Source organism: Tetrao urogallus (assembly GCF_951394365.1).
Source record: "Tetrao urogallus genome assembly, chromosome: 9".
Taxonomy (NCBI): Eukaryota; Metazoa; Chordata; class Aves; order Galliformes; family Phasianidae; genus Tetrao; species Tetrao urogallus.
Genome location: NC_136822.1, coordinates 19,918,170 through 19,944,576, shown reverse-complemented (window position 1 = coordinate 19,944,576; position 26,407 = coordinate 19,918,170). Strand labels below are relative to the sequence as shown.

General features: G+C 42.6%; 1 protein-coding gene across 1 annotated transcript; it reads right to left on the bottom strand.

The window, feature by feature from the left end:
* Positions 1 to 685: 685 nt before the first annotated feature.
* Positions 686 to 26,133, bottom strand: GOLIM4 (golgi integral membrane protein 4; the record flags this gene model as incomplete). Its single annotated transcript, XM_079539608.1, has 17 exons — positions 686 to 847; positions 1,192 to 1,272; positions 2,979 to 3,047; positions 3,769 to 3,936; positions 4,895 to 5,007; positions 5,471 to 5,550; positions 6,011 to 6,249; positions 7,173 to 7,505; positions 7,843 to 8,007; positions 9,122 to 9,160; positions 10,800 to 10,883; positions 11,308 to 11,390; positions 12,569 to 12,719; positions 13,228 to 13,281; positions 14,076 to 14,125; positions 14,903 to 14,977; positions 25,947 to 26,133. The coding sequence occupies 17 exons, from the start codon at positions 26,131 to 26,133 to the stop codon at positions 686 to 688; spliced, it is 2,133 nt and encodes a 710-aa protein (XP_079395734.1).
* Positions 26,134 to 26,407: the final 274 nt, after the last annotated feature.

The window sequence follows — 26,407 nt, the reverse complement described above, 5'->3', positions numbered from 1 at the left end:
TAATTGAAGTACCTAGGTAATAAGGTAATGTTTATTAAAATAAATGCATAATTTAGCTGTATATAAACAGCTGCCAAAATGAACAGCTGTTCACCTGGCTGTATTTTGAAGGCTTGTAAAACTTGCATATTTTATAACTGTCCTGCATCTGTAAGAGGCTTGGTCCCATAAACAGCTGGGCATGTGCTCATCTTCAAGGATTTGAAGAATCCATGAGATCATAATGAATGAAACTACCTGTGGGCCTTCAGGAGCACTGCAGGCTGTGCCTCAGACAGGTAGCTGGCCAGCCATTAGTCATGTGAGTGGTGTCAAGGGAGACAGAGCTGGACTGACTAATGCTGACTGGGCTTAGGCACTACAAGTATTTCTTCAGACGTTAAGCGTATCTGAAATTAGACCAAGTGTCTGTCAGGCTTGGATGAAGTGGAAGCGTATTACAGATTGGCCTCTTAAAACATGCCCTGAAGGATGAAAAATGAAACCTGCATGATGGCTGCTTATGTACATCTTTAATAGAAAAGAAATCCTAATCTAGAGTATCAAAATACTGTATTCATATAAACATATGAGAGCATCTAATAGAAAAGTAAAAAGAGTAAAACACAAACTTATTTTGGGACTTAAATATCCCAAAAAAGTTTTTCTTAAAATCAGGAATGTGTCTGCTACCAAAAAGTGAGGACTACATCTCCCCTCGTCTCCGTGTTTTCGCTGCAGCAGCTCCACGTTCCTCTTCCTCCTCTTCTTCCTCCTCATAATTTTCTTCATGAACTTCCTTCTGATGGTTGTTCTCATCTTGCATTTCTTGCTCTTGATCCGTTTCCCCGTTATTCTTTTCATCTCCCTGATTTATTAAAAGAAAAATAATCAGATTCATGAAAGTGGCAGTTTCCTCATTCTAGGACAATGAGAGGTTAAGGAAAAGAAAAAAGGAAGCAGCTGGAGTTGTTGTTGCTGTTTTTCAGGCATAGGAAAAGCTTTCCAAAGGTGTCCAAGCACCAACTGTGGACATGGAGGTGGAAGGGTGAGCAAAAGTAAGTTCAGGTAAAGTGTGAAAATTCAAGGTCTATCATCTGAGGAAAGTTCCAAGCATGATAATGCAATGTCACTGTGACACAATCACAGCTGTGCCAAGTGTTTAATCTTCTCATGTCACCCACTGAGTTTATGGGTTTACACAGCACTTACATTTTCATCATTTTCACCATATGGCTCTTCAGCATTGCGTTCCAGTTCTCGTTTCTTCTCCTCAGTCAAATCTTCCTGAATCTGAAGAGCACAGAGCTGTTCAGTACATTTTTGTCATCTTTTTTTTTTCTTTTTTAAAGTAGCCTGTGGCATAAATGTGCTCATCTTCACAGAAGAAAGATTTTTAAAAAGAAGAAAGGGCACGGAGAGGTTAAAGGAAAGAAAGCACAAATCAGGAAACTGCTCACAACTGCTCTTGGAAAACTTCAGAAGAGTAAACAGGGATTGGCAGTGAAGAACAATCTCTTTCAACCCTGTCCTCTCTTTTCTGTCAGCACTTTCCCTCACTTCCATGTCCTTTCGTATTTAGGTGCAAATTACAAAGAAGTAAACTGGATTTTCTGTTGAAGAACTGTAAGCTTTTGTGCACACACTCTTCAAACGGTGACCTACAAGTTGGGTATGCTGCTTCCCTAAGGCCTTTCAGCTCCCCCAGTGGAAAACAGCCACTTCACATAGCAGGGAAGTATTTGCTACTCACTGCTGCCTCCTACCCCTGCCACAAACATCAACGTGAGTGCTACTTCCAGCAGGGCTCCCTTTCACCTTCTCCTGAACAGCAGCAGCATCAGCCAAATTATTTAGCTTTTCTCTCCCTCTCTCTGTCAGCCTTCATTGTAGCAGGACAGTGTGCTCAGCAGTTTCTCGGAGCAGGAGGTGAAAGCTGCTTGTGAACGTTTTGTTTGGGGTTAGCTATTGCTGCTAGCAGATGAGAAGCTATCAAACCTGGATCACTGAGGGATATTTTAAACAGATTGGAACAGCAGCAGCGTATAATATTTCAGTCAACCTCATACAGAAACTATTCCTAGTTACAGCATCTTACCTCATTCTTGATTACCCATTCTGCTGCTGCTTACAATTAATGCTTCCAGTAGGCACGCTGGTTCTAGTCCTTTATGAAACATGCATCAAATTATTTCCTGTAGCCAAAGTAATTGCCAAATGCCAGCCATTCCCAGATCCTAATGACTGGTTTGATTTAAGTACTGTATTTTGAACTGTTGAATTCTAAGTGCATCCCAGCTAATCCCCATTAGTGAATAATGAATAGCCGTTTTGTAAATCATTATGTATGAAGTAGAAAATAGCAATTGATTAGGTAAGTACTGAAGAACTGCAGAGCACATTACAGGGTAGTGCATGTTAATGGGCATGCCATTCAACATGAAGGAAAAGTTCCCTTCCCTTCCTTTCATTTCTCCAGCTCAAAGCAATGTGCAAACAGCTTCCCACCTATTTGACTCCACCAGCAGAGCAGTAAGGGGGGGCTAACTTGCAATCCTTAGGAGGAGCACAGATAAATCAAAGTCGGTCTTAAACAGTAAATAATTGAGCAGGAAAACAGTTTGCCCAGAACAGCAATGTGTGATTAGAGGTGCAAAGTTAATGAGGTTTGCAGTGACCTTCAAAGGGCTTGAGATTTGCAGGATTTTCTCCTTGCATTGCCAATGGCCTAATCTTTTCAATTATTTCACAATTAATATTGTGTTACATGGAAGGCTAACAAATCACAGCACATAAGCAGCAATGACACTAACTGTGTCTGTGTCCACCAGTGCACAGCAGAGTAATGGCAAACACTAGCAAGGTTTCATAAAGTCAGAAACTACTGTTGGCAACGTGCTTTGGGTTCATTTTGCAGTTATAAAAGATACCAGCCTTGAAAGTTAATGAACGTTTGCTATGCTATCTGATCCACATATGCCTTACATCTGTTTTCTTACCTCTTCCTCGCCCTCTTCCTGATACTGCTCATCTACATTATCTTCCTGCTGGTCAGGATTTCCTGCCATCTGCAGAAAGATCATGTGAAAATTCAATTTTTGTGTACGTAGCCATTAATTTTAGAAGACAAAGGGTTAAAGATTCTTGTTCTAAAAGTAAAAACTTCACAGAAAGGCGTAGAAAAAAATAATGTTACAGAGCATTCATTAGCATTAATGATAGCCTGGCTATAAGATTTAGATTTGCCCTAAATTAAAAGATAGACAGCAGAATGATTATAATAAAAATCACTTCATAAAATTAAGCAATACTTTCCATGCTAATCAGGAATGAAATAGTCCCACCAATAAAGACCAGTGCCATAAAAATACAGCTTATCTGTGCCTAGAGGAGCTTACAGTTAGAACACAAGTGAAAGGTGCAGCATTCAGTGGAATGGCCACAGAGGTAAAGGGATGCCAATGCTTACAGGTGATTGAGTGCTGATGGCATGGAGACAGCACAGCAAGGACAAACAAAACAAAAACACTTTGGAGATTGGATGAACGGGGGCTCTAGCAGTGCTTTGTGTGAAGGTCATTACAGAGGCCCCTAAGAATAAGATTACAGAACCTCGTTGGGCAAAGCTAGTCATGAAAGACATACTGGTGTATCACCAGGAGTAATTTCATACTTTCACCTACGTATGGTTTAAAATGGATCTTTACATTTGGAGCTGTGTTCTCTCATCAAGCAGTGCTGTGCTGCTCTTACAGAGGACCCACAGGTGCTTTCTTTCCCTTTACTGACCACTAGGTGTTCTTCCACTCCAGGATGCCCTTGTTTCTCACTGTTCTGCTTGTGCTTCTCATTTTCGTCTGGTAAATTTTCTTCTCTCTCTTGTTCAGCCTCCTCAAATTCATCTTCTCCCTGGTTGTTAGGGTCATCAGCAGGGTTCACATCTTCCATGGCTGCCTTCTGTATTTTTCAGATATGAATGTTAAATGCATATTCATTTAATTTCACAGCCAAATGCCATTTTACTTGAAAGCTACCTTAGCATGAGGTATGTTAGAGCCACATAGGCTGCTGGACTCTGTTTACTGAATATCTGAAAACTGACACACAAAAAAAACCCTAAAAATTTAATGTACACAGCTTAAAAGAGATGAGATCTTCTGATACCAGTCTGTTTTACAATATTGACCTCATCTGTGTTTATATGAATGAGAAGGAAAAAAACCCACAACGTATTTAGTCTTCACACTTTGCCATTCAAAAATGAGCATTTTCTTTCTGCTTTTCATTGTAGAAGTCTTTCCAGTATCTTTATAGCCAACAATATGAAGGTCCTCTAAAAATATTTACTATACCACTAAATTTGCTTATGGGGTGGGAAGGAAGGATGACAAGTTTTATTTTCCACAACACTATAAAAAAATTGAACTTGGGGAAGACATGATACTGATTCTCCTGCATCTAGCTCTCTGAGCAATGCATGCATGCAGTGAGTGCTTTCAGTGCTGAAGTTCTGTTCTCCTTTCAAGAACTCACGCTTTGTGGTACTGACAAGATTTTGATCTAGTGACCACTGATTCCTGTGGAAAGGCTCCAGCTGGTTTCAGTGGTGATTAAGTTGGCTCTCATCCTCTCATCTAATAAAAATGTCACCAAATCCTTTATTCTACCTAACGTGCAGATCAGAAGAATTTACAAAAGCAACTGCCTTCCAACTAGAAAGCTCTCTTTCACTTCTTCCCAAATTAGAAGCAGCAACTTTAAATAGATCTCGGATGTAGTTTCAAACTGTCAGACTCATCTTCCCAGCAGAACTCTGCTTCACCTTATTTCTGTAATGTGTAATTATGTTAGATGAGACTTCTGGGTTTTCATTTCAGTAGCAATTGCAATCCATAGCATCTTAATTCATACTCACTGGTTCATCAGCCTGCTGATTTTCTCCTTGATGTTCTGGTTCGTGCTGCTCATTTGCATTGTTTTGATCCTCATCTTCACCTTCATCCCGGTGCTGGTTGTCATGTTCATAAGCTGACAAATTTTTGATATTATTGTATGACTGCAGTTTCTAGGTAGCCCTTTTAAAAAGAGTTGTCATATAGCACCTTCCATGGGTGCTTTTAGCAGTAGGCAGTTTCTTCCTAAAAAGCTTACCAAACAGGTAATGCCAACAGAGCTGTTTTACTTGTAGAAGGAAACTAACACTAAAAGATCATTACATTTCAAGACAGCAAACAAAATCATAGGCAAAGCCATATATGCAACAGAGACTTAAAGGCCTGTCTAAGGAGCTTAAGCAAAAGGACACCTTTCCTTTCAGAAATATGGATATGATCTTTAGTAAAACCTGTGTTTCAATCAGTTCCAACAGTGTTACTTGAGCTTGGGGCTTTAAACTGCTTATTTTTTCTTTGTTTATATTTCATCTGAATCTGAGCTGAATGTGAAATAATATCAAAACCTTGCATGAAAGGCAGTTCAGAGGGAACCTTACCTCCTTCTTCTTCCTGAATGCCTTGCTCTTCTTCCCCTTGAACAATATCATGGTCCATGTTATCATAACGAGCCTGCTGACTGAGAAAAGTAAATGCAAATTCATTATTTCAGCTTCAGAAAGCATTTTAGCTTCCAGAAACAAACAACCACACCACATCTCTGCCTCTTCCAACTGCTGCCAGAACGTTTTCCAGTCTAGCTTTATATTAGCTGTTACTTTTTAGCATCACCTTTCCTGAAAGACATTGCTCCTTATAGAATGAGCACTCCCTATGCTAACTTCTGGGTACTCTCATTCCTACAGATTTCAGAGGCTTCCATGGTGAAAGGGGAAAAAACAAAACAAAAAACCAAGCAGCTCCCACTCTTAAAAACAGCAATCAGATTTAACCATAGAAAGGAAGAGTCGAGGCTAACTTGACTTAATTTCAGTACTGGATTTGCCTCTTTTCAGTGGTGCTGTGGTGGATGCCATAATACCCAGAGCACAGACCATGCAATGCACAGTCCATTACAAACATACAGAAAAGAATTTAACCTCAGTCGGCTCTTATAGAATTTTTCTCCTTGCTCTGCCTCTCTCTGTAGCTGAAGCTCTTTTTCTTGAAGCTGTTGCTGCCTTAACAGCTGTGTTTGCAGCCTTTGCTGGTGCAGCGATTCCTGGTGTTCCCTGAGCTGATTGGCTTCCTCTGCTCTTTGGGCTGCAAGCTGTTGCTGCTCCAGTTGCTGTTCGTAGGCTGGTTTGTATCTTTTTGTGACAGCTTTTGTCGGTGTTACCTGCCAAAGAAACGTTTTAGTCATAGGTTAAAATCCAATATTCAGTGATCAAAAGCAAGCATGAAACTTCTGACATCAAAAGTAAGTGGGAAAATTAGGCAGATTCTGTACGCAACGGAGAAAAGTATAACAAAGTTATTTCATTACCTCTTGTCTTTGTTTAAGTTTAAATCAGTTTTTTGAACAGATTTTGAGAGTTTTGGGGGTGTTTGTGGAGAACGTGGCAAAGAAGATAAAAACTGCAGGAAGCCACGCTTTTCCTACTCATAAATATAAAAGAGATCAGTAAAATGTGTATTCCTTTAGAGATCTGATCTAGAACATAAATCCAGCACTCAGTGGTTTTACTTAGAGCTGCACAGAGCAAGACTTGCCACTGCTCCACACTGATTTCCCCTATTTTAGTCTTGTTCACTTTCCAGTTTAAATTCCCTACTAAATGGCAGTGAACACAAAGATGGAAATGTGCTTATAGAGGGAAATTGTATCTGAAAAGGAAAGTCTGCAATTTGCTGTGATTCATCAAATTAGTATGGCAGGACACCTCCTCATCAAAGTGCTGATCACGATTCCCTTCCAGCTTGGGCTATTCTACAATTCATGCTCATAAGCATGATCTACTTTCCATTATCTGCCACAGGCTTCAAATTTAAAATAGAACATTGGATTCAAAATGATTGTTCTTTTCTTCCACCTGTTGCTCTTTATCAGCAGAATTGATGTTAATTAAGCTGCATTTGGCAAGCACAGCAGTGTGTGCTGATCCTATGTGTGCAAGTGCTTTGAATCCCAAATTTTCTATAAATGCTACACCAATTTAACCTGGGAACAGGCAAGTGAAGTACCAGGACCAGCGATGACAAGCGATGCCTCCAATTAAACAGTGAATTAATTAACCAGTAGGTAAGAAAAGCGCTCCATACCTCTGATGGAAGACGTTCACCCAATATGTTGGTTTCTTCTTCTTTCTGCTCCTGTTTCTTCCACTCATGCTCTTCTGGCACTTGGTCCTGTTCCTCTTCTAAGTGCTGAGGCTGACCTGCCTGCTCCATTTCTTCCTCTTCAAGTTCCTTTTTGCGTTCTTCTTCAGCCTGATCAACATGTTGCTCATCATCCTCTCCAGCTTCTTGTTGCTCCTGAATATTCAGTTCTTTGGCATGCTGGCCCTCATTAGCCCTTCTTTGTAGATGAAAAGACTCAGCTCTGTCATCTCTCTCCTGGCTATTTACTTCTTCTCTCTCTTTTGGCTTCTCACTCTGAAAAACATGTAACATTATACGAGTGCAAAATATTACAGATTTCATATTTTCAGGAGAGCTAAGCACCAGATACAGACACCTTTATTTCCACCTGCATAGTGAAACTGTAGTCAGGAGAGCCAACTGGCTGCCTTAACACATGCTACCCTTCCTGCCAGAAGGTATCAATACCTGATTCTTGGCTCTGCATACCTAAACAAGCTGTTACACAATACAACAGCATCACCAAGTAGCCCTATATGTATGTTTCTAATGGAAGTTAAGCACGTAGCTAGTATTTTTACTAAATGGAAACCATTTCCTACGGCTTGTGTAGCAAGTCAGTGTTTTATACCTCTTTATGCTCTCCAGCCACAGCTTCGTGGTGTTTTGGGAGCTCACTGTGGGGAGATGGCGGCCGCACCTCCACCTGTTCGTTTGCTTCCAACTTCTCAGACTGGCGGAAACTCGGTATTTTGTTCAGCGTGTCCTTCAGCTGTTTGTATTCCTCTACCTGGGACTGAAGTCAACACATTAATTACACCACGTCCAAATCAACTTCTTAATAAAACATAGTGAAAAACACCAGAGTGAGCTTGCTGGCAAGATATACGCAAGAAAGACTCAATATTCACATCACAGCAACTATTAGGAGCAGCAGGGATGAGAGCTTTTAAGAATGGTCGCTTCCATGCGCCCAACAGCACTGATTCACCATCATCTTTTCAGCCAAAGTGCACGTGCATGCGAAGAATGTTGGAAAAATCCCCATAGGACAAAGATGAAGATTTGTTTTTTTCATGCCAAGCAGGAGAATTGTCAGAAGGAGACGATGCAGTTTTCTTGGCAGACTAAAGCGAGGGAAACAGAGCAACCCAGCTTCTTTACTGGTAAAAAGCAGCACAATTCTTTTTGCACGTATACACATCATGAAAATGCCAAATCCTCACCATTTAGACAGGTGTTACAAAAGACAACAGACAAGATACAGAACGGAGGCAACAAAAGTCACAGAACACCCTTGGCAAAGAGAGTAAGGAAAAAGAAAAAAAAGACCAAATGTAAATTTCTTAAGTCTTTCTAAAATGTAACAGTAGGATGTATTCTGATTTGCAGTTTAACTCCGTACAGGATCAGAATATTTTCCTCTAACCTTGAAATCCAGCATGAGAAGCAAGACTGGTCGCTGCCTATACAATAGGCATAGAAGAAAGCTTGTCACACAGTAAAACTTATTGAGAAATGCAAGATTTATAAAAGCTGACCAACTGCTTATGAGAGGCAGCGCCCCACAGCAGGGCACCTCTGTTGCTCCATGGAGATGGAGGAAGCATTTACTACTCTGAACTCTGAAGTGCATTTCACAAGTCATTTAAAAACTCAGCTTACAATCTGGCTCCTGTGTGTGTGGTTCAGTGCATTAAGTGGTATCATAGCAATCAATAGTACAGCAGACAGGCACGATGCATCGATGAACAATGCATACTACAGAACAATATCCACAGTGCTACAGATTGACATGATGCATTGCATTACAGCTCCGAAGCGAGGCGCACCTCGAAGCATCCTCAACAGACTAAGGCAGCCGTTAAAACAGACGGGTCTAAAAGCAAAGCAGAACGCACAGTAATTACTTTCACCATTCCAGAGGGATACTTCTCTTTCCTGATTAACTGTTGGAGAGTCCAATATGAAATTTTAGAGGAAAACATAGTATTTACGCAACAAAAGACAGATACGTAGGTCTTTGAGTTTTATTTTTCCCCCTATTTACTGACCACGCAGAGAGACCAACGCACTGGGATACTGAAACTATGCATGTCTGGATCAGACTTCAAGTGCTCCATCTCACCATACAAATCATTCTAAGCTGAACATTGTGATTCAAGGCCACAGCCTAAAAGGTATTAAGGCTGGCAGAAAGGCAGGATTTATAAAAATGTATAAAGAGTCTGTCTGGCTGTTTGAGCTATGGAAAAGGACACAGATTACAATGCTTTGAAGATTCAGGTCACAAATACATTAGTGCTGCATTGACTACTGATGCTTAATGTCTAGAATACACCTAGAAGTAGCAGGGTAATTTACAGAGCCGCATTTCTAAGCACTAATCCCTTGTGCACCTTCTGTAGCTGATCTGCAGGAGAAACTATGTGAGTGTGCTGAATACCTTCTGTTCTGAAAGGCTACAGGAGATCCTCCACTTGAAGGAGGTTCTCCACAGGATAAATGCCACATTCTCCTTACAGACAGAAAGGCTCTGTGTGACACAAAACTAAATCCAAAAGCAGAAGTAAATGGAGCCTCCCTTTGGCTTTGGTAGACCTTAACTCAGGCTCTGGGTCTGCCCTGGGTGAGTTTCAGTTATCAGAAATACATAGCAGGTAACTAACAAGGACAGTGGGAACAGAGCTTACAATCAGCTTCCAGCATGCTCAATGTTGGAAATTAAGAATCCTTATACAGTCTATGAGAAACTTTCCTGGTCTCTCCCTATCTTTTGAATATCTGCATGCAATGCACAAAAAACAAAGAGAACCCAAAAAACCTCAAGATCTTTTAATGCAACTCATGATTTTGTGGACCTTGAAAAGCACTCAGGTGAAGAAGGTTCAGCCTGGAACAAAAGCAACTTCCCACTGCCTCACGACCTTCCCTCTCATCTTTCACCAGAGCCTTCCTTTCTCCAACATTACTCCCAACTTCCAGCCCTGTGACCTACACAGGTCGTACAGCTGACTGAATTTGCCATAGCCTAGCAAAGTTCAGGCTACACAGGCAGTTCATTTGAAACCAACATCTAAGACAATGCTGCTGATTAAAAAAAAAAAGGAAACAAATTTAAATTTCAGATGGAGCTTCTATATCTCCATATATATGCCCAATCTGTCTTGCACTGATGTATATAGCCTTACTCATACAGGAAAAGAAACTTGATTAGACATCAGCATCCAGGTCTTTAAAAGTGATGCATGTGAAAGTCAGAGAGAGATGTTAAACTAATAGAAGTTCTATCAGAGAAGACAGAAAGAAAGGAATTCTCCAGCTCCCATAAGCGCAGAGATTCTCGCCAATAACACATGCACTCTGGGGCCTACAAATACAGCTTTGTATCTCCTCAGAGGCCTGTAAGTTGCTGCAGCTTCTTTAAAGCAACCCTTAAACTCATGCATTTCTCTGCAGTGTGCAGCACTGTGCTAATTACAAATTCCCCATGCGAAAGGCTACATGCATAACGTTACAGTCAGCTGAACTAGGAGGAACTAGCTGGAAGGAAGGTTAGAGCTAATACAAGCTGCTTTCCTTTCTGACCTGTGCAGCAGCTAGTGCACTCTTGTGGTCTTCCAATGTCACTACAAGCTGGTTGTGCTGGGACAGTAAGTTCTTATGCTGTTGCTACACACACAAAAAAACAAAAAGAGCATGACATGTTTCACAAAGTTTATTCTAAAGGTAAGTCAGGAAGCTTAGGGGGTTCTGAACTACGGAGATCACTTGATGCAGTTCAAAATGCAGCACTGTCTTTGGCAAATGCACAATCCATTACTTACAGTTAAATTTCCAATTCAAATTTCTATACTAAATACTTGTCTTCCAATTTAGTCTCTTCTTAAGTATATATAAACATATATTTATTTAAAATGATCATGTTCCTTAAGTGCAGGTGGCAAAAGACAACAAATGCAGTTCAGCCATATTTCTCTCCCTTTTGCCACATTAGAGAAACTACAAGTCTTTGCCCATTTATTGCTAAAAAATCTTGGGCTTTTTGTTTTACATGCTAATTGTTCTGGCACCCCTCCTTCAAAAGAAAACCTACCTTTACATCTTGCAGCTGGGTATGAACATCTTGGTGAGCTTTTCTCAGCTGTCTGTTCTCCTCCCGTAAATTGTACAGGGATTCTATTTAAAAGAAACAACAGAGGTTAAACCCAGCTTAGTATCATAACACTAAAGCACCACAACAGGAACTAACTACAAATATTCTAATATATATATTAGGATCTACACAATTCCAACATTAAGCCTGGATTAGCAAAATGGTAGGATTTGCTTTCCTTACACCTCTCACCTATCCTATAAAGAATCTTACATTTACAAGCGAAAAAAAAAAAGCATAATATTTGATTAAATTTTATTACAGTGCACCCAGCCTGCAACTGGAACTGTGCATTGTCATTCATTCTAGGGACTGCAGATGGCAAAATTCATTATGGTAATCTGAATCTTTAAAACGCAGAGAGGAAGCCACCCTCCCCTCTTCCCTCTTCCCCCACACTGCATCTGGTGAGTGAGTTTCATTCCAAAGGACTAAGCTATTATTTTGGAAGAGGTGCCCAGATGGCCAGCATATTTAAGAAGCTTTACGTTCTGGGACCAGGGAGAGGGGCTTCTCTTCCCACTTCTTACATTATGTTGATGTGGAATATTGCAAGCAGACACAAGCAAGCTCTGCCCACAGTCCAAGCTGTTAGGCTGCAGTCCAGCTCAGCCCCAGAGCTTGCTGTGTGACTTCACTGGTGCAGAGCCAAGGCAAAACTAATACACACAGCCTCTGCCTGTGAAACACTGTGCAGACAAACCTGCAGACAGCTCCAAAACGAACTCATGTGTTAGTGACACATGGGAGAGAGTGGCCATGATGGGGAGCCCCTCATCCTTCTGTTTTATGCAACTGTATAATGAGGATTGGAGCGTTCTGCAAACTGCAAGAGATCTTTTCAATAGGAAACTGGGCACTAAGTGATAAAAATGAACAACTCATCTTCTAAGTATGCAGGTGCAACATTTCAGAGAAGCTGAGAAATACAGAGAAAAGCAGATCTGTGAGAAATGAGGTATGCGAAGGCCCTTCATAAAGGGGCACAATTAGATCTCTGATAGAAGTGACAAAAATCATTAACTTCCTTTTATAAAGAAGAGATTTCAGAAAGAGGCCACAGAAAATCATAAAGAAAATGTAACTAATCGGTCTGACCCAGCTTACACCTCCTAATTAGTGAGAACAGACATCGTGCCTGCCTATCTCACATCACACAAAACACAACTGACACACACTTAAATATGGGCAGCCAATATACCCTTCAGCTTAGAGATCTCCTGCTCTTTTTCCTGCTGCAGTTCTAAGTATCTCTGCTTGTGATCACTGAACGTCCTGCTGAACTCTTCTCCTTGTTTTCGGTGATCTTCCTCAAGGTTAGCATGCTGCTTCTTTAGTTCTTCATGTTGACTCTGCAAATACCAAGTTGGACACCTGAGCAGCTCTGTATTAGCATATCTGGCTAATATTGACTTTGCAGTTTATTGAATAAGTCTAAATGAATACGAAGCATTCATAACAGGAAGTTTATTACTCCAAGCATGCAGCCTGCGGATCCTCTCAAACACAAAATGATCTCTGTGACGAGCAGCCTCCTTTTCTAGGGCTACGTCACCTCACCCAGCAGTTGCACTGTGCCACAGGGAGCTGCTGAATGTGTCTGAGAAATTCCTTAGATGCCAAACTATGTGAAGTCTGATAAGTCACTGCTCCATACAGGTAATTGCATTTGAAAAGATTACATTACCCAGTGGAAAGCCTGATTACTAAGAACCAAAGTAAATCAGCTTTCAGCAGCACTGCTGTACAAGGAAAGCACCATCAGTGTGCTGACATTCAGGAATGAGATGACTGAGGCCATACACCCTTTAAGCTGCAGAATACCAGTGTCCTGTGAGACTGGACAGCTCGGTCACCCACCTTCAACATCTGGTGCTGGACACTCAGTGCACTGTATCGGCTGTTTGAATCTTGCTGTAAAACAAACAAGCACACATTAGTACTAACCTGAACAATACTGTCATTCTCCTAGCCTCAATACATGCAGTTATCCAGGAGTCAGAAACCAAAGGACATAACATCATCAAGAAACAAATTAAGCTCTTCACTTGCTTTAAAACATAACAAGTGTGTATGTACGTACAAGCGTGTATATGTAACTATTACTACTTACTGCAGCAACTATGCATTTTTATGTCTTTTACTCAGCTCACAAAGCTCTCCCCACTTTCAGCCTGAAGCCTCCATAACATACTAGCTCTACAGGTCTCTGGGTCCTCCCAGTGACAGCTTTCCTTCTGGCATTTGATATCTAAAACACTTTATTGTTTGGGTTTCTTAACGATTTTATTACTAGTATTTATATGTGGTTTCCTGCTCAAAGACCATTTGTTAGAGTGCTGTCGCTGTGCTGTCACTGTTCTTTTCCCTGTGGACTGAGCAATGAAAAGATTTCTAACACCTCCTTACTCCCCTGTCCCTTTAGAACTAATAATAGTGTTTGAATGACTATAATATAAACAGGAGGATATTTTCTAAAGTAGTTTTCTGGAAAGGTATTATTACAGCTTATTAGTTATATCTCTTACAGCAACTCACATAATTAAGAATGGCAGCGGAGAAATGCAATGAGAGCTCCTTCAATGAGCACTTGTAAGACCTCTTTCTTTGAACAGCTGTAATTGCAGAACACTGCCTTTTTCTTGCAGCCCACGTAGCATCAAATATTACTGAAATCTCAGAAGCTGTTACTAGGACTGATGACTTACCCTTCCTTTATTTAAGGTTTCCTGTGCTTCTAGTTTATAAACAAGAAAATCTACAACATAAAAGGAAAAATACTCATTAAGAACAAAACCAAAAACTTTGGAATCTGTACTTAAATAACTTTTGTGTAGAAAAACTTTCCTAAGAGCAGAATACAGCGCAGTTACAATTTCCAGAAGATCTTCAGAAACAGAGGAACTTAACAAAATGCTCAAGTGCTGAAAAAGTATTTTCATTAAAAAAGAAAAAAATCAGAAATAAAAACATATTTAAAGTATTTGTATGAGGTACAGGGGCAAGAAGCTCAAGGCCACGGGCACAAATCTGTCACACAGCCTCTCTCAGTAGCGTCATTCAAAAGGAAAAGGGCATCACGTGTGATTCTGTGATTTTTCTATCACAGTAAAGAGGCGTAGTTTAAAAAGTGAGAAAGTCAAGACCAAGCTGAAGTACAGAAATACATTTAAAAAAGGTCCTTTTGCTTCAGTTTGGGATTTCACAGTGACAAATAACCTCTGCACATCACGAGGCAGCTGTCCAGCAGATGGCACCAGGCAGCCATCAGGAGCCCCACCAAACGACGTCATTGTTGGAAATGCTCTCAACCTTTGCTACAGCAGTTATTTAATTCATTGAGTCATCAGTTTTAAGAACAACAGAGACTTACATAGTTTGCCATGCTGTGGTGATCCGTAACAAGTCCTAAAAACACAATCTGCAGATCTGGTCCTACTGCTTTATTAAATCAGTAATTCAAGATTGAACAAAAGTTACTTTTTTCTTAAATACCCAACTTATCACAGAAATAAAGGGAAAAATGATGTTTTACCTTCTTTTGCTTTCTTATGTTCAAGCCTTTCCTTTTGCAGTGATTTTTCTAATCTTGATCTGTGCTCATATACAACTAAGAAGAGAAAATTTGTATACAGTTCAGTTCACAAGTGATAGATGCAAAGAAAAGAAATCCAACCCCTCCCAGAATATTCCACACACAATGTGCCCAGAAAATACAAGTGGAATGAGGTCACAGGGTGAAGGACTGCTTACAACACTTGACCTTATGTCTCTGCATCTGATACTGAACCCGAAGTTTGGATCATTTCCATTGCATAGCCATAGAAAGCGGTAACTATAATTTATTTGTTTATGGGGAGTCAGCTACAGTTGTTCTACAGGAAAGCTACCCAATCCGTTTTCCTCCTAGGATATAGACATACGCATTTTCTCATTCTTTCCTTCTCTTCTGCCTTGTTTGTAAAGAGATGAGGACATAACCAGGACAGCCCTACCCCAGCACTGCCAGCGGAGATCCTGCAGCATACAAATGGCCACGGGAGGGAAGCGAGACGGACGCACAAAGCAGAATGGCTCTGAAAGGTGCAGCAGCACACTAGATTTCTGTTTAAGCCTAAGACGTGGAAAACTCAAGATCAATCCCTAAGTTCTTCTGAAAGCTTGGACAACTTTGTTTTCTTTTTAATTGTAGAGCCCGGATAACAGTAGGTTTGCACCACATGGCAGCCACTGCGTCACAGCTCAGCACCAACAGACCAACGGTGCCATCCCTTGAGAGCTGACACAAGCAGACCCCTACCAAGGAGTGCACACATGGAGCATGCAGCATTTCCTTGTCACTGTCCCCAGCGACCTGTGACCCTCAAAGATCACCTGAGGCAACTGTTTGCTTACAACATTCCAAAAGACAGTTTCAGTTTATGATTTTATCTAATTGGTTTACTTAACAAAAACGTATTTCTAATTTGCATTTGTCAAAGGAATTGTACAAATTAATGGAACCTGTGATTTTTCCTTCAAAACTAGGAAACTCATTTGCTGAGAAGTAGACCATTGGCGAGCATAAGCCTTCAACAGGAAGCCTCAAATAGGGATTTTTATCTTGGCAGCCACAGAAAACTCCTCTTGCACCTTAAAAAGCATTCGTAATTCCAGCAAGATGCATTCTGCAGGCTCTTTGTCTCCTGGCTTATCTCAAAGTGTTTACATTTTGGCTTAGGTGACAAGGATTGATTAGCAATCCAGCTTCTATCTCTGCTTCGCTATTCATCATCCAAAGCCAAGGGCATCAGTCAAGATGAACGAATGTATCGACATCCTCTGCAACAAAACAAGCATTTAATGAATATTCACAAAGTGACCAGCAAGTAAGTTTCCAGAAAAGAAGAAAAAAATGGCACCACGACAGTAATGGTTTTATCTGAGCACTGGAGATCGTGAATGCTGAACTGCGTTGCGAAAGAAGCAGTGGTTGTAGCATAGCAACTCAGGAGAGAAATGAAAATCCATCATGGTTTCCCCTCCCACGCAATCAGGAGTGGAAATAGGCTTCTTGGCAATTAGACCAAACCACAAATGGATCTGCAGGTAACATTTCTCACTGCACTGCTTTGTCTGCGAGCGGATCTGCTTCAACTCCTCCGAGTGTTTTAACAAGCGTGGGGAGAAGCCCTGCACAATAAAGCCATAATGATAAGGGCAGGAAGAAAGGAGAAAAGGAATGCCACATCTCAGCTTTTCGGGACCACATACTTTGTACCTTTCACATCCAATTTTGGCTCTGCTAAGCTCTGGCTGCCCTGCCTTCACACGGCACTTCAGAGCAGTGCCATTAACGTCCCTCTGGGTGGCACATCCCTCTGTCACTTCTGTGCTGAAGCCTTTGAAACATTGGAACAAAGCTCACCGTGTCCTAAAACAGCCTTTTAGAGGGCCGAACAGCAAGTGAGGAAAGGGCTGAGGGGAAGTTCCTCTCCTCCATCACCTCCTACTTAATTTGCTGGTTTAAACACGTTCAGCAACACTTTTCTCTCATCCACAGCAAGGTGATCTAACCTCAGAGAGCAAAGTCCAGCAACAGAACCAGCGAAATCACAGCTAACTAAGACATCTTCTATGTTTAATAAGGAAATATGTAACAGTTCTTGAATTAAGACTTAAGACTTCTCTACCACCTTCTTTTCTTCATAAGGGGAGGAAGCTCACGATGTTTTCAGAAGCTTACATCACCACAACCGCTGTTGAACGTTAATTGCAACACAGGAGTGGAGCGCTCTGATGAAAGCAAGGTTATTTAATATTCATGGTTGGTCCCCTCTGCTTTGCAGTCAAACTACTAAGAAGAATACGCTGTTATAGGATACATAACAACTATTTCCAGTTTGCCATTATCAGCAGTTTTTCAGCTATGTCACTTTGGTATTTGGTCTGTCAGACGTATGACCTGAGAGCATCCAAAGCACCCCAACTCCCATCACTTTCCACACTGAGAAACTGAGAATACACTGGGATTTAAACAAACACCATTCGATAAGTCTTGTTAATTGCAATGCTATCATCTCTTCTGTAATTTTGCAGCCTTTCTCTGAGCTTAATGTCACCCTTAGTTTAAAACCAGCAGATTCCAGTAGTCTTGGCAACATCCAATGGTATTTCATCTCAGACCGTGGTGGAGCTGAACGGAACCAGCAGAGCGTGCCCTACCACACTGGCACCTTCCTAGCAATGCCACGAAGGTCTGTACAACACAGACATTCATTATAAAAATACTGTTACATTTCCAATTCTCATCACTGCAAGAAGAACTATTTAAAATGTGAACCCATGCAAATTACTTTTCTGTTCAGAGAAAACCCATTTCAATTAGACGAGTGAGAGCCCCTTCAATCCGTACAGATTTTCTAGTCCAACGACAGTAATTAAAATTTAGATCTCGGATGAGATTTTTTGACTCATCTGACGCTCGTGTTTCATGCTGGGAGAACACATGATGAATACAGCAAGACTCTTGGAGCCTTGAGTTCTGCATGCCATGAAGGCAGCGAATCTGGCTTCAGACAGCGAGATCTGCCAGCGACCGTCTGACCAGAAACATCCTCCTACAGCACAGGGAGCTGCTGGATGAGCTCCCTGCCACTGCCCTGCCCTACTGCAAGGGCTGGAGTAGAGCTGCATAGGCTTCCCACATAAAAAACAGAAGAGTTGTATTTTATACCGAAAGCAGACAGCTACAATATACCAAACAAAATATCCAAGCTATTTCATTTCTTATGCCCCTGTATGTTTTCTGTTTTTAATTTATAAACAAAGAGCTGAAATAGAAGCCAAGATAATGCGGAGCTGATCGTGCGTGAAGAACAAGCATTCTTCTGGCTTAATTACCGAACAGTTTTGTACACAGGCAGGGATGGACTGCTCTCATTTTGTTCACTGCAAGCCACAGCTAGTACAGCGTGCAGTATCACATTTATATTCCCTTTTCTCCTACACTCTGCAGCTTTCACACGTAAAGAACAATCAGATAACAGCTTTGTCAAATTACAACCAGTTCCCACAAAGGACCAGAATTTCTCCTGGCAACTAAAACATGTGCTGCTAATTGTACTTAAAAATAACCACTGCCTTGACCTAATTCTCCAGTCATTTGTGTTGTGCGTGGCATTAACGATTCTGAGAAAGCACTTTGTATTTAACAGTGGGATCTCCTGCTTCCAGCTCTGCAAAATCCAACTCAGTCCCTGCTGTGTTGCCAGACAAGAACCATCACTGATGCTCCCTGTGGAACCTGCCCTACGTCGGGGGCTTTTACCAACCTCTGTATGTTGAGTGTGGAAATGGATTAGAAAAGATATCAGAACCAATCGTGATCAAAGTTCAAAAGCACTCTGGAATGCGTGCAGGCTTTAAATAAGGACATGAAACTTTTACAGGCTTATCAAACCTTCAGCTTTGCATCCTCAAACAGAAAAGAGGAAAACCCAAAGCACAACGTGCACAAGTGCTGCACATCTTAAAGGTTTTGCTTGCATGCAGTTGTGAAATGGGGCAGTGCTGGGGAATTTGGCACACTAATAAGAGCTCACCCCAGAAAGACACGCTTCTGTTTCTAAGAAATAGTTTTGGCCTCCGTTCAACCATCAGGATGATGTGAAAATCAATTTCCAAACTGAAGTAAACATCTAAATTAACAGAATCCTATTTCAGCCTGCCTCGTGTACTCTCAGAAGTAAGACCACCTCGAGGAAACAAAAAGGTTTGAAAACAAATCCCAAGCAAAAACCAAGCGAAGAGGTGGGGTGAGGGAAGGTATTTATCATGTTGGAGCAGCGAACATTTATTTTTAGCAGCAGCTATTCCAGTTTGAGAAGGATTATTAAACATGATTGAACGTTTAATCCCTAGCTGCCAGGCTCCAGACATGACTTTTATTTGGAAAAAGATCATATTTTCCATCCCAGAGGAGATTTCCTGTACACTCCAAAGATTTCTTCCAGCCTTTCATGCCACACATGGCTGTGACACACGCAGTCACACTAAGATCTCACCTCCCATATGGCATTTCCTGTACTCCTGTCTATGCTGAAGTGGTTTCGTTAGTTCTTTTGTTTCGAGTACAAAACCTATTTAGTGAATGTAGACTTACATTTTTAACTTTATTTTAATGATTGCATTTGTAAGATATCCTTCTGCCATGCACAATTACATGACTGTTCAATTCCTCTGCTGGTGAGTTGCCTGAATGCTGCTCAAGTTATCCTTTAAACCACACGGGATGGTTAGCAGATGCCCTTGTAGAATAACTCCATTTCTTTGTTTCCTTTGTATTTTCTTCTTTCCGTTATTCTGCCATTTCTGTCACAACGCAGGAGATCCCTTTGTAGAAAACACACAAACACACAGAAGAGCTCCAGAGACAACAGCTTCCTCCTTCACGTCACCTCTGACTGTCTGGCTCTGCTCATCCATCTTTCAGCTCCAGGAAACAACAGCCTGTTCTTGCTCTCAAAAATCATTTTGGCCTCCTTTCAACTTTATGAAGAAGTCCAGTGATTCTAGTGGCGTTAAAATCCTATGTATGTATATTTTCCATGTACATTTTTTCATATATATATATATATATATATATATATATATATATATATATATATATATCCAGAAATTAGCAAAAACTGGCACTGAAGAGAAATGCTGTCCATTACCCACACAGCCCAACTATCCCAACTGACACCTACATCTGCTGGTTTATCATAACGGAACGTGGCAGAAAGTGACACAACAGCTGTAATTATCACCTTACAAAACTGCTCAACCACTTCCTCCAGTTTGTTCATGAGTGCTATAATGCAGGGGCCAGGAGCCAGCTTCAGGTGGATGCTTTGAAGAACTGCATACAGAAATGAATTGTTTGAGCCAGTGGTTCGTGATTTGTTTGTTATTTGTTAAATAGAAGATCCCTATAAAACCTTAAAATATGCATCCAAGTACAAGAGATTAACTGGAACACTGACAACATCATTATTCAGTGTGGTGGCATGGATAGGAACAGATGCCCCCAGGAGCACGAGCAGGCTGCACTTATCTGTGATCACCCCTGGAAATGACTGCTGAACATGGGGACCTGAGTCACCATAGGGAAACAAGGCCAACTTTGGACATCTTGGAGGAAGCAAAAAAACAAAACTGTGGAAGAGGAGATAATATAGTTGCAGTTTTTTTTTCTCAGGAACTTTGGTTTATTCTAGATGGCCAGAAAAAGAACAGAATTGCATCCAGCACAGAAGACTTGTTCAAAAAAAGAATGCTCAAACAGGCTGCATTCCCCCAGCACTGACCTCAGCCTCCATGGCATGAAAGTCATGCCTTTCACTCATTATTAAAGCAAACAAGAAACCCACCAACACGAGTCACACAACAAAAGGTGAAAAGATTCCACCTTAATCATTCTGCATATTCTTTTTTTTCCCCAGTAATTTCAATTATTTAAGCTTTCATTACAATTAAAGCTCAGAACAGACTGACATCTAGCAGAACAGATTTAATTGTTATTTCTGTGCAAGGATCCTATTGCAAAATTACTGAACTATACTAGCCACAAATTGCTGGAGGTATCTTCACAGCTATATAAGAGATGCTACATTGAATACTCAAAGCTCAGAGTGGATGGAAACTATCATGCAGTCGCCCCACCCAGATACACTGACTATCCTGTATCCAGCTCAGCAAAAACATCCAGCCCGATGAGACAATGTGTCTGGCACGTTATATGTAAGACATAATCTTACAATTGTAACTGAACCTCTCAGGGAGTGTGCAACCTCAGACATTAACTATAAAAAAAATTGTCAATACAATTGCAAGTTCTTTTCCACCCTCTTCCACTCTTCCCACGTTGTGTGCTTAGCACAGCAAGCTATCACCCAAACTATGCTGCTGATGCATTCTGCACATGTATGTGCATCTAGCTGCTGTGGGTCTGATGAAGTTCCAGCAGGTCACCTCCCAGGAGGGGCCTCAGTTTAGGCTGAGAGGCCCAAGAAGCACCGAGGAACTTCACTGGCTTTTCAGCTGGAGCTTTGCAGTACTGGATCAGACAGTTTTGTGGAAAGCCACACGTTGGCTGCAACTGTGCCAACTCTGACCTCCTGAGTTCAGAGCCCCTGCTGGGTTGCTGCCCAAGATTACAGTACATCTCAGACTGCAGAGATCGCCTGAAGGCAGCGGATACATTAAGGCTCTAACAGAAAGATAAGGAAAACGAAGGTAGTAAAAGACACTAGATTTATGCTGTCATTAGGATTAGAGATTAAGACAGATTAAACAGATTAAAACAGTACACAAGGAATTACCTAATGCCCAGAGGATGCAAAGACAGAAGTTGTGAGAGCTAAAAACCCGTTTGTAGATGCATTAATCTCAAAGCACTCCAAGATACGATCAGGTTTGTCTACAGCTGTCAACACATATCTGTTTCAGCAATGAAGTCTGCTCCTATACAGTCAGCAGCTTAAGACTTAGTTTGATGGCATCTTTGCAGGAGGCAAACAGTATCAAGTTTTGTTTTTATCATTTTAAGAAATATTAAATAAGATTGTCTTCATGTTTCAAATACATTAATGCTCTGAGAACGAGATTTAAAATAATCAGCTTACCAAGAAGATCATCTTCTCAGCAGAACACCTCACAGATAACAATGGCTTTGGGTTTTCTTAGCAGCCAAGAGATTTTGTTTCATCTCAAAATGTAGCCTCTGGTTAATTCCCAATGTGAAGTAGCCCTACTTTCTCCTGCCAATCAGAACTTTGTTAGAAGGTAAAAATGCCAAAGTTTGACATTTTCTTCCACGGGGTCCTGGCAGATGAGAAGCTGGACGTGAGCCAGCAATGTGCACTTGCAGCCCAGAAGGCCAGCTGTGTTCTGGGCTGCATTAAAAAGGGGTGGCCTGCAGGAGAGGGAGGTGATCGTCCCCCTCTGCAGCACTGCGTCCAGGCCTGGGACCCCAGCACAGGAAGGACGTGGAGCTCTTGAGGAGGGTCCAGAGGAGGGAACTAAGATGATCAGAGGACTGGAGCAGCTCTCCAGTGAGGAAAGCTTGAGGAAACTGGGCTTGTTTAGCTTGGAGAAGAGAAGGCTGCAGGGAGACCTCATTGTGGCCTTCCAGTGCTTGAAGAGAGCATATGAACAGGAGGAGGAACGGCTGTTTACAAGGGTGGACAGTGATAGGACAAGGGGAATGGTTTCAAACTGAGACAGGGGAGGTTTAAGGTTAGATATGAGGATGAAGTTTTTCACCCAGAGGGTGGTGAGGCACTGGAACAGGTTGCCCAAGGAGGCTGTGGATGCCCCATCCCCGCAGGCATTCAAGGCCAGGCTGGCTGTGGCTCTGGGCAGCCTGGGCTGCTGGTTGGTGACCCAATGTGAGCTGTCTGAAGGCCGTGCCTAAGATCCAGCCTCTAACCAGCTAACCTTCCCATGCTGCCCACGTCAGCCATTGCTCCCATCACAACCTGACCTTATTTCACGAGCACATATGCTTCTCAGCTGAGTCCCACAAGCTGCAGACACCTGAAAGAGCATAACACCCTACAGCAGCAGCCATATGCACTGCTCTTCAGACCAGTGCACACGCTGAACGATTTTGACACCTCTTCCAGCATCACTTTCCAGCTATCTGTACATGCCGTACATTCAGGTCCTGTTTTCTTCTCCCCTGGCTGTACAGAAGACTCAGCCTGCTTCACATGCTGCATTTATAACACAATGCCATGGAAAGCATAAAAATGCAAGACTGGCTTTTCAAGCAAAATCAGAAAACGCTGCTCTGTCAGGCATGAAGAATTGGCAAGTACCAAAAAGAAGCTTCCTATCACCGAGCATAGATTAAAGCCCTGAAAAAATGTGCAGAGAGAAAAGTGTAGAAGGCACAGCAGGGAGCGAAGGGAGCCTACACTTCAAGTGGCACTGAAATCTGACCAGATAAACAAACTTAGGAATCACCTATGCTCCTTTAAGCATTTCACAGACCAGCTCAAACTTCACCCAGAAACCCCAACAGTGTTTCTCTTTGTGCAGCCAGGAGAGCAGCTCTTCCACAGGCCCGATCAGTCCCAGCTGAACCCAACGAGATGCAGAGGACAGACAGGATTTCACTGCCATCCCAACACCTCAGCCCAGCAGCCCTTCCAGGAGCACCGCCAGCCCAGCACAGGATCCTCAAAAGGACAACTCCAGAAAGTTGCCTTTTTTCCTTTTTTAAGTAAATAAAAGCCTACTGATGAAATGTTTGCTCAGGAAGTACAAGTCCAGGGTTCAATTCTCTCTTCTGCTGGTAATGAGCTTTAAAGTCTTATTCAATCACCCAGAAAAGAGCAGAAAGCACTGAGGAATCAGCCACTGTGAATACACCCACTCTCTCCCTCCTGGCAATGCAACGCAAGTGAACCAGCCCTTCCAGCTACTTCCCATTTAAAAGATTTTGGTGCACTCTTCAAGACTCAACGCTATCTCAGAGAAACCGATTATGTCACATGGAAGAGATAAGCTGTTCTGCTTTAATTATAATGCAATTTTCATAAAAGAATAATTCAAAAACAATCTCTCTTGTGTCACAAAGGACGGCAAAGAGATGCAGCTTTAGTCTAGGGCTGTTTTTGTTTAGTGGCAGAAACACTGTTGTCTTAAAATCCAGACTATTTACAAGTTCAAAGTGCAGTCAGATGCTGCACCTACAAACACAAGGTTTTCTGTTAGCACGTCATGTTGTTTACACATCCCTGTTCAGAACTAATTCCCTCCTGTCGCTCCATATGAAAGAGTTTAACAAAGCGGGAAGCGTTCAGAAATAGCTCTGGGTTTTCTGTGTTTGTGGACCTCCAAGTCAACTGGGCAGAGCCCCGAGGCCTCCGTGCTGCCACCACTAACAAACCCCTCCAGCAAAAACACCGAGGACGACCCAGAAATCCATTCCAGAGTGCACCATACAAAAATCTACAAGGATTCCTCCATGAACTGGCTGGCATAGCTGACGGTACGTTTCAAAAGGGGAACACACGAACTAACAGTCTGCATTTAACCTATCTGATCCAAAGCCCATCTCTGTTTGCTTAGTTTGTTGCATGCTCCTCTTTGGCATTGCCAGAGCAACAGAGGAAGCTAACTTGTTGAATTTTAACCTGAGAACAAGATGTTCCTGTTTCCCCCTTCAAATACTGTTGGCAAATATACAGAATAGCAAAAGTAGCCTTTTAGCCCTCTGCCACATACCCACCTCCCAGCCAAACATGGACACCTCGCTGGCAATTAAAATGAAAAGTTTTAATTATTTTTTGTTAGAGTGTTTCTGCTTGGAATTGAAAAACAAAGTAATGGAGGCCTAAGGTCACAGCTAAATACATTCAAGTTACAAACCATTATAGGATTATTCTATTACTCTTAATTCTGCTATCTCTGTATAAAAACTACACACTTCTAGGCATGCTCTTATGTCTGCTCCCACACAGACAAGTCTGGTTGAAGATCACCCTGAAGTTAAGTAGTGTTACAGTTGTTGAGAGTAGTTCATTCATCTGTTTTACACCATTTTTAGGGGAAAAAAAATCCTAAAGCTTTCTGAAACCTGGCTCTGGACTTTGTATGTGTTGGTCTGATAACCTCGCACTTCACAGTTAGATGGGTGCTGAGGTGCTGCACTCCCAAGAGTGCTGATGCTTTGCATATGTATTTGCCCCTTTGCATCTGATTCCTGCACGTCAGAGATCAGCAGCTTTTCACCAAGTACACAAAGCCCACATCTAATGCATCCTTAAACCAAGCTGCATAAGAACTTGCATTTATGCTACAGCTTTAAGCCAAGAAACTCAAGGTTGTTTCATTACCCATATAGTTTATTTGAAATTCACACTCAAACTTTTTTTTTTTTTCTTTTTTTCAGGGAGTAAATTATTACAACATTCCTCCCTCTGTTGGAGCTATTTCCATGTTACCTGTCCTCCTGGAACTACAGCTTTGTGCTTCTGCAGCAGAACAGTCGGTAAGCACCACAGAACACACCTGCACATAGTAGGGGGGGCTGAAACTCCATGGTCAGTGCAGTCCTTTTCAACCCAGGCCATTCTACGATATGATTCTATGAATAGAACAAGTACAGCTGGGACAGCACAGAGGCATGGAAGTCCCAGAAGTGGGGTGTTCTGTGCTGCTGAGCAGCAGCATAGCTGCCTTTTTTACTCATGCCAACTTCAGTGTGCTGTGCGTGCCTTTGGGATTTGCAGACACTCTACACCAACGCATGGGAGTGAGGGATGCCTGGCTGCCTTCCTATACGACCTACTGCAGGGAACCGGCTTTAGCAGGGGATTGGACTCACGATCCCCAGAGGTCTCCTCCAACCCCTACGATTCTGTATCAGAGCTGTCTGACCCCGCTGGAGCTGGGGGGTCTCACCAAAGCAGGGCAGCCCCAGAGCCGGCAGGGAGAGGAGGGAGGGAAGCTCCTCAAGAGCAAAACTTGGCAAGCGGTGGGGCAGCGAGAAGCCAGGCTCACACGGAGAAGGGGGATGCGTGGCCGTAGGCGGGCAGCAGTACCTTGTAGCTGGGCCGACAGGGACTCCTGGTGCTGCTGGTACTTGAGCGCCGTGGCCTCAGCCTTCCGCAGCTGGCTCTGCAGCTCGTAGTACAGCATCGCCCCGTAGATGAAGCCGAACACCACGGTCAGCAGCACGAGGGTCTGGAAAATCCGCTTCTGCTTTCGGGAGCACATCCCGTTGCCCATGTCCCCCCGCGGGGTCCCGGCGCCCCCGCCCCTCACGGCTCAGCGGCGGGAGGCGGCGGGCGGCGGCGACGAGGCGGAGACATCGGCGACCCCGGGTCCGCGCCGGGGGGGGTGGGGAGGAGGCGGAGAGCGGCCGGCCGAGCGCCTCAGCCCCGGGGCACCGCCGCGACGCCCCGGGCGGCCTCGTGCAGCCCGCGGGCCCCGCGCCTCCAGGCGGAGCCGGCCCGCATGCTGCGCCGCCCGGGCGGCGGGAGGGGACGGCGGGAGGACGGCG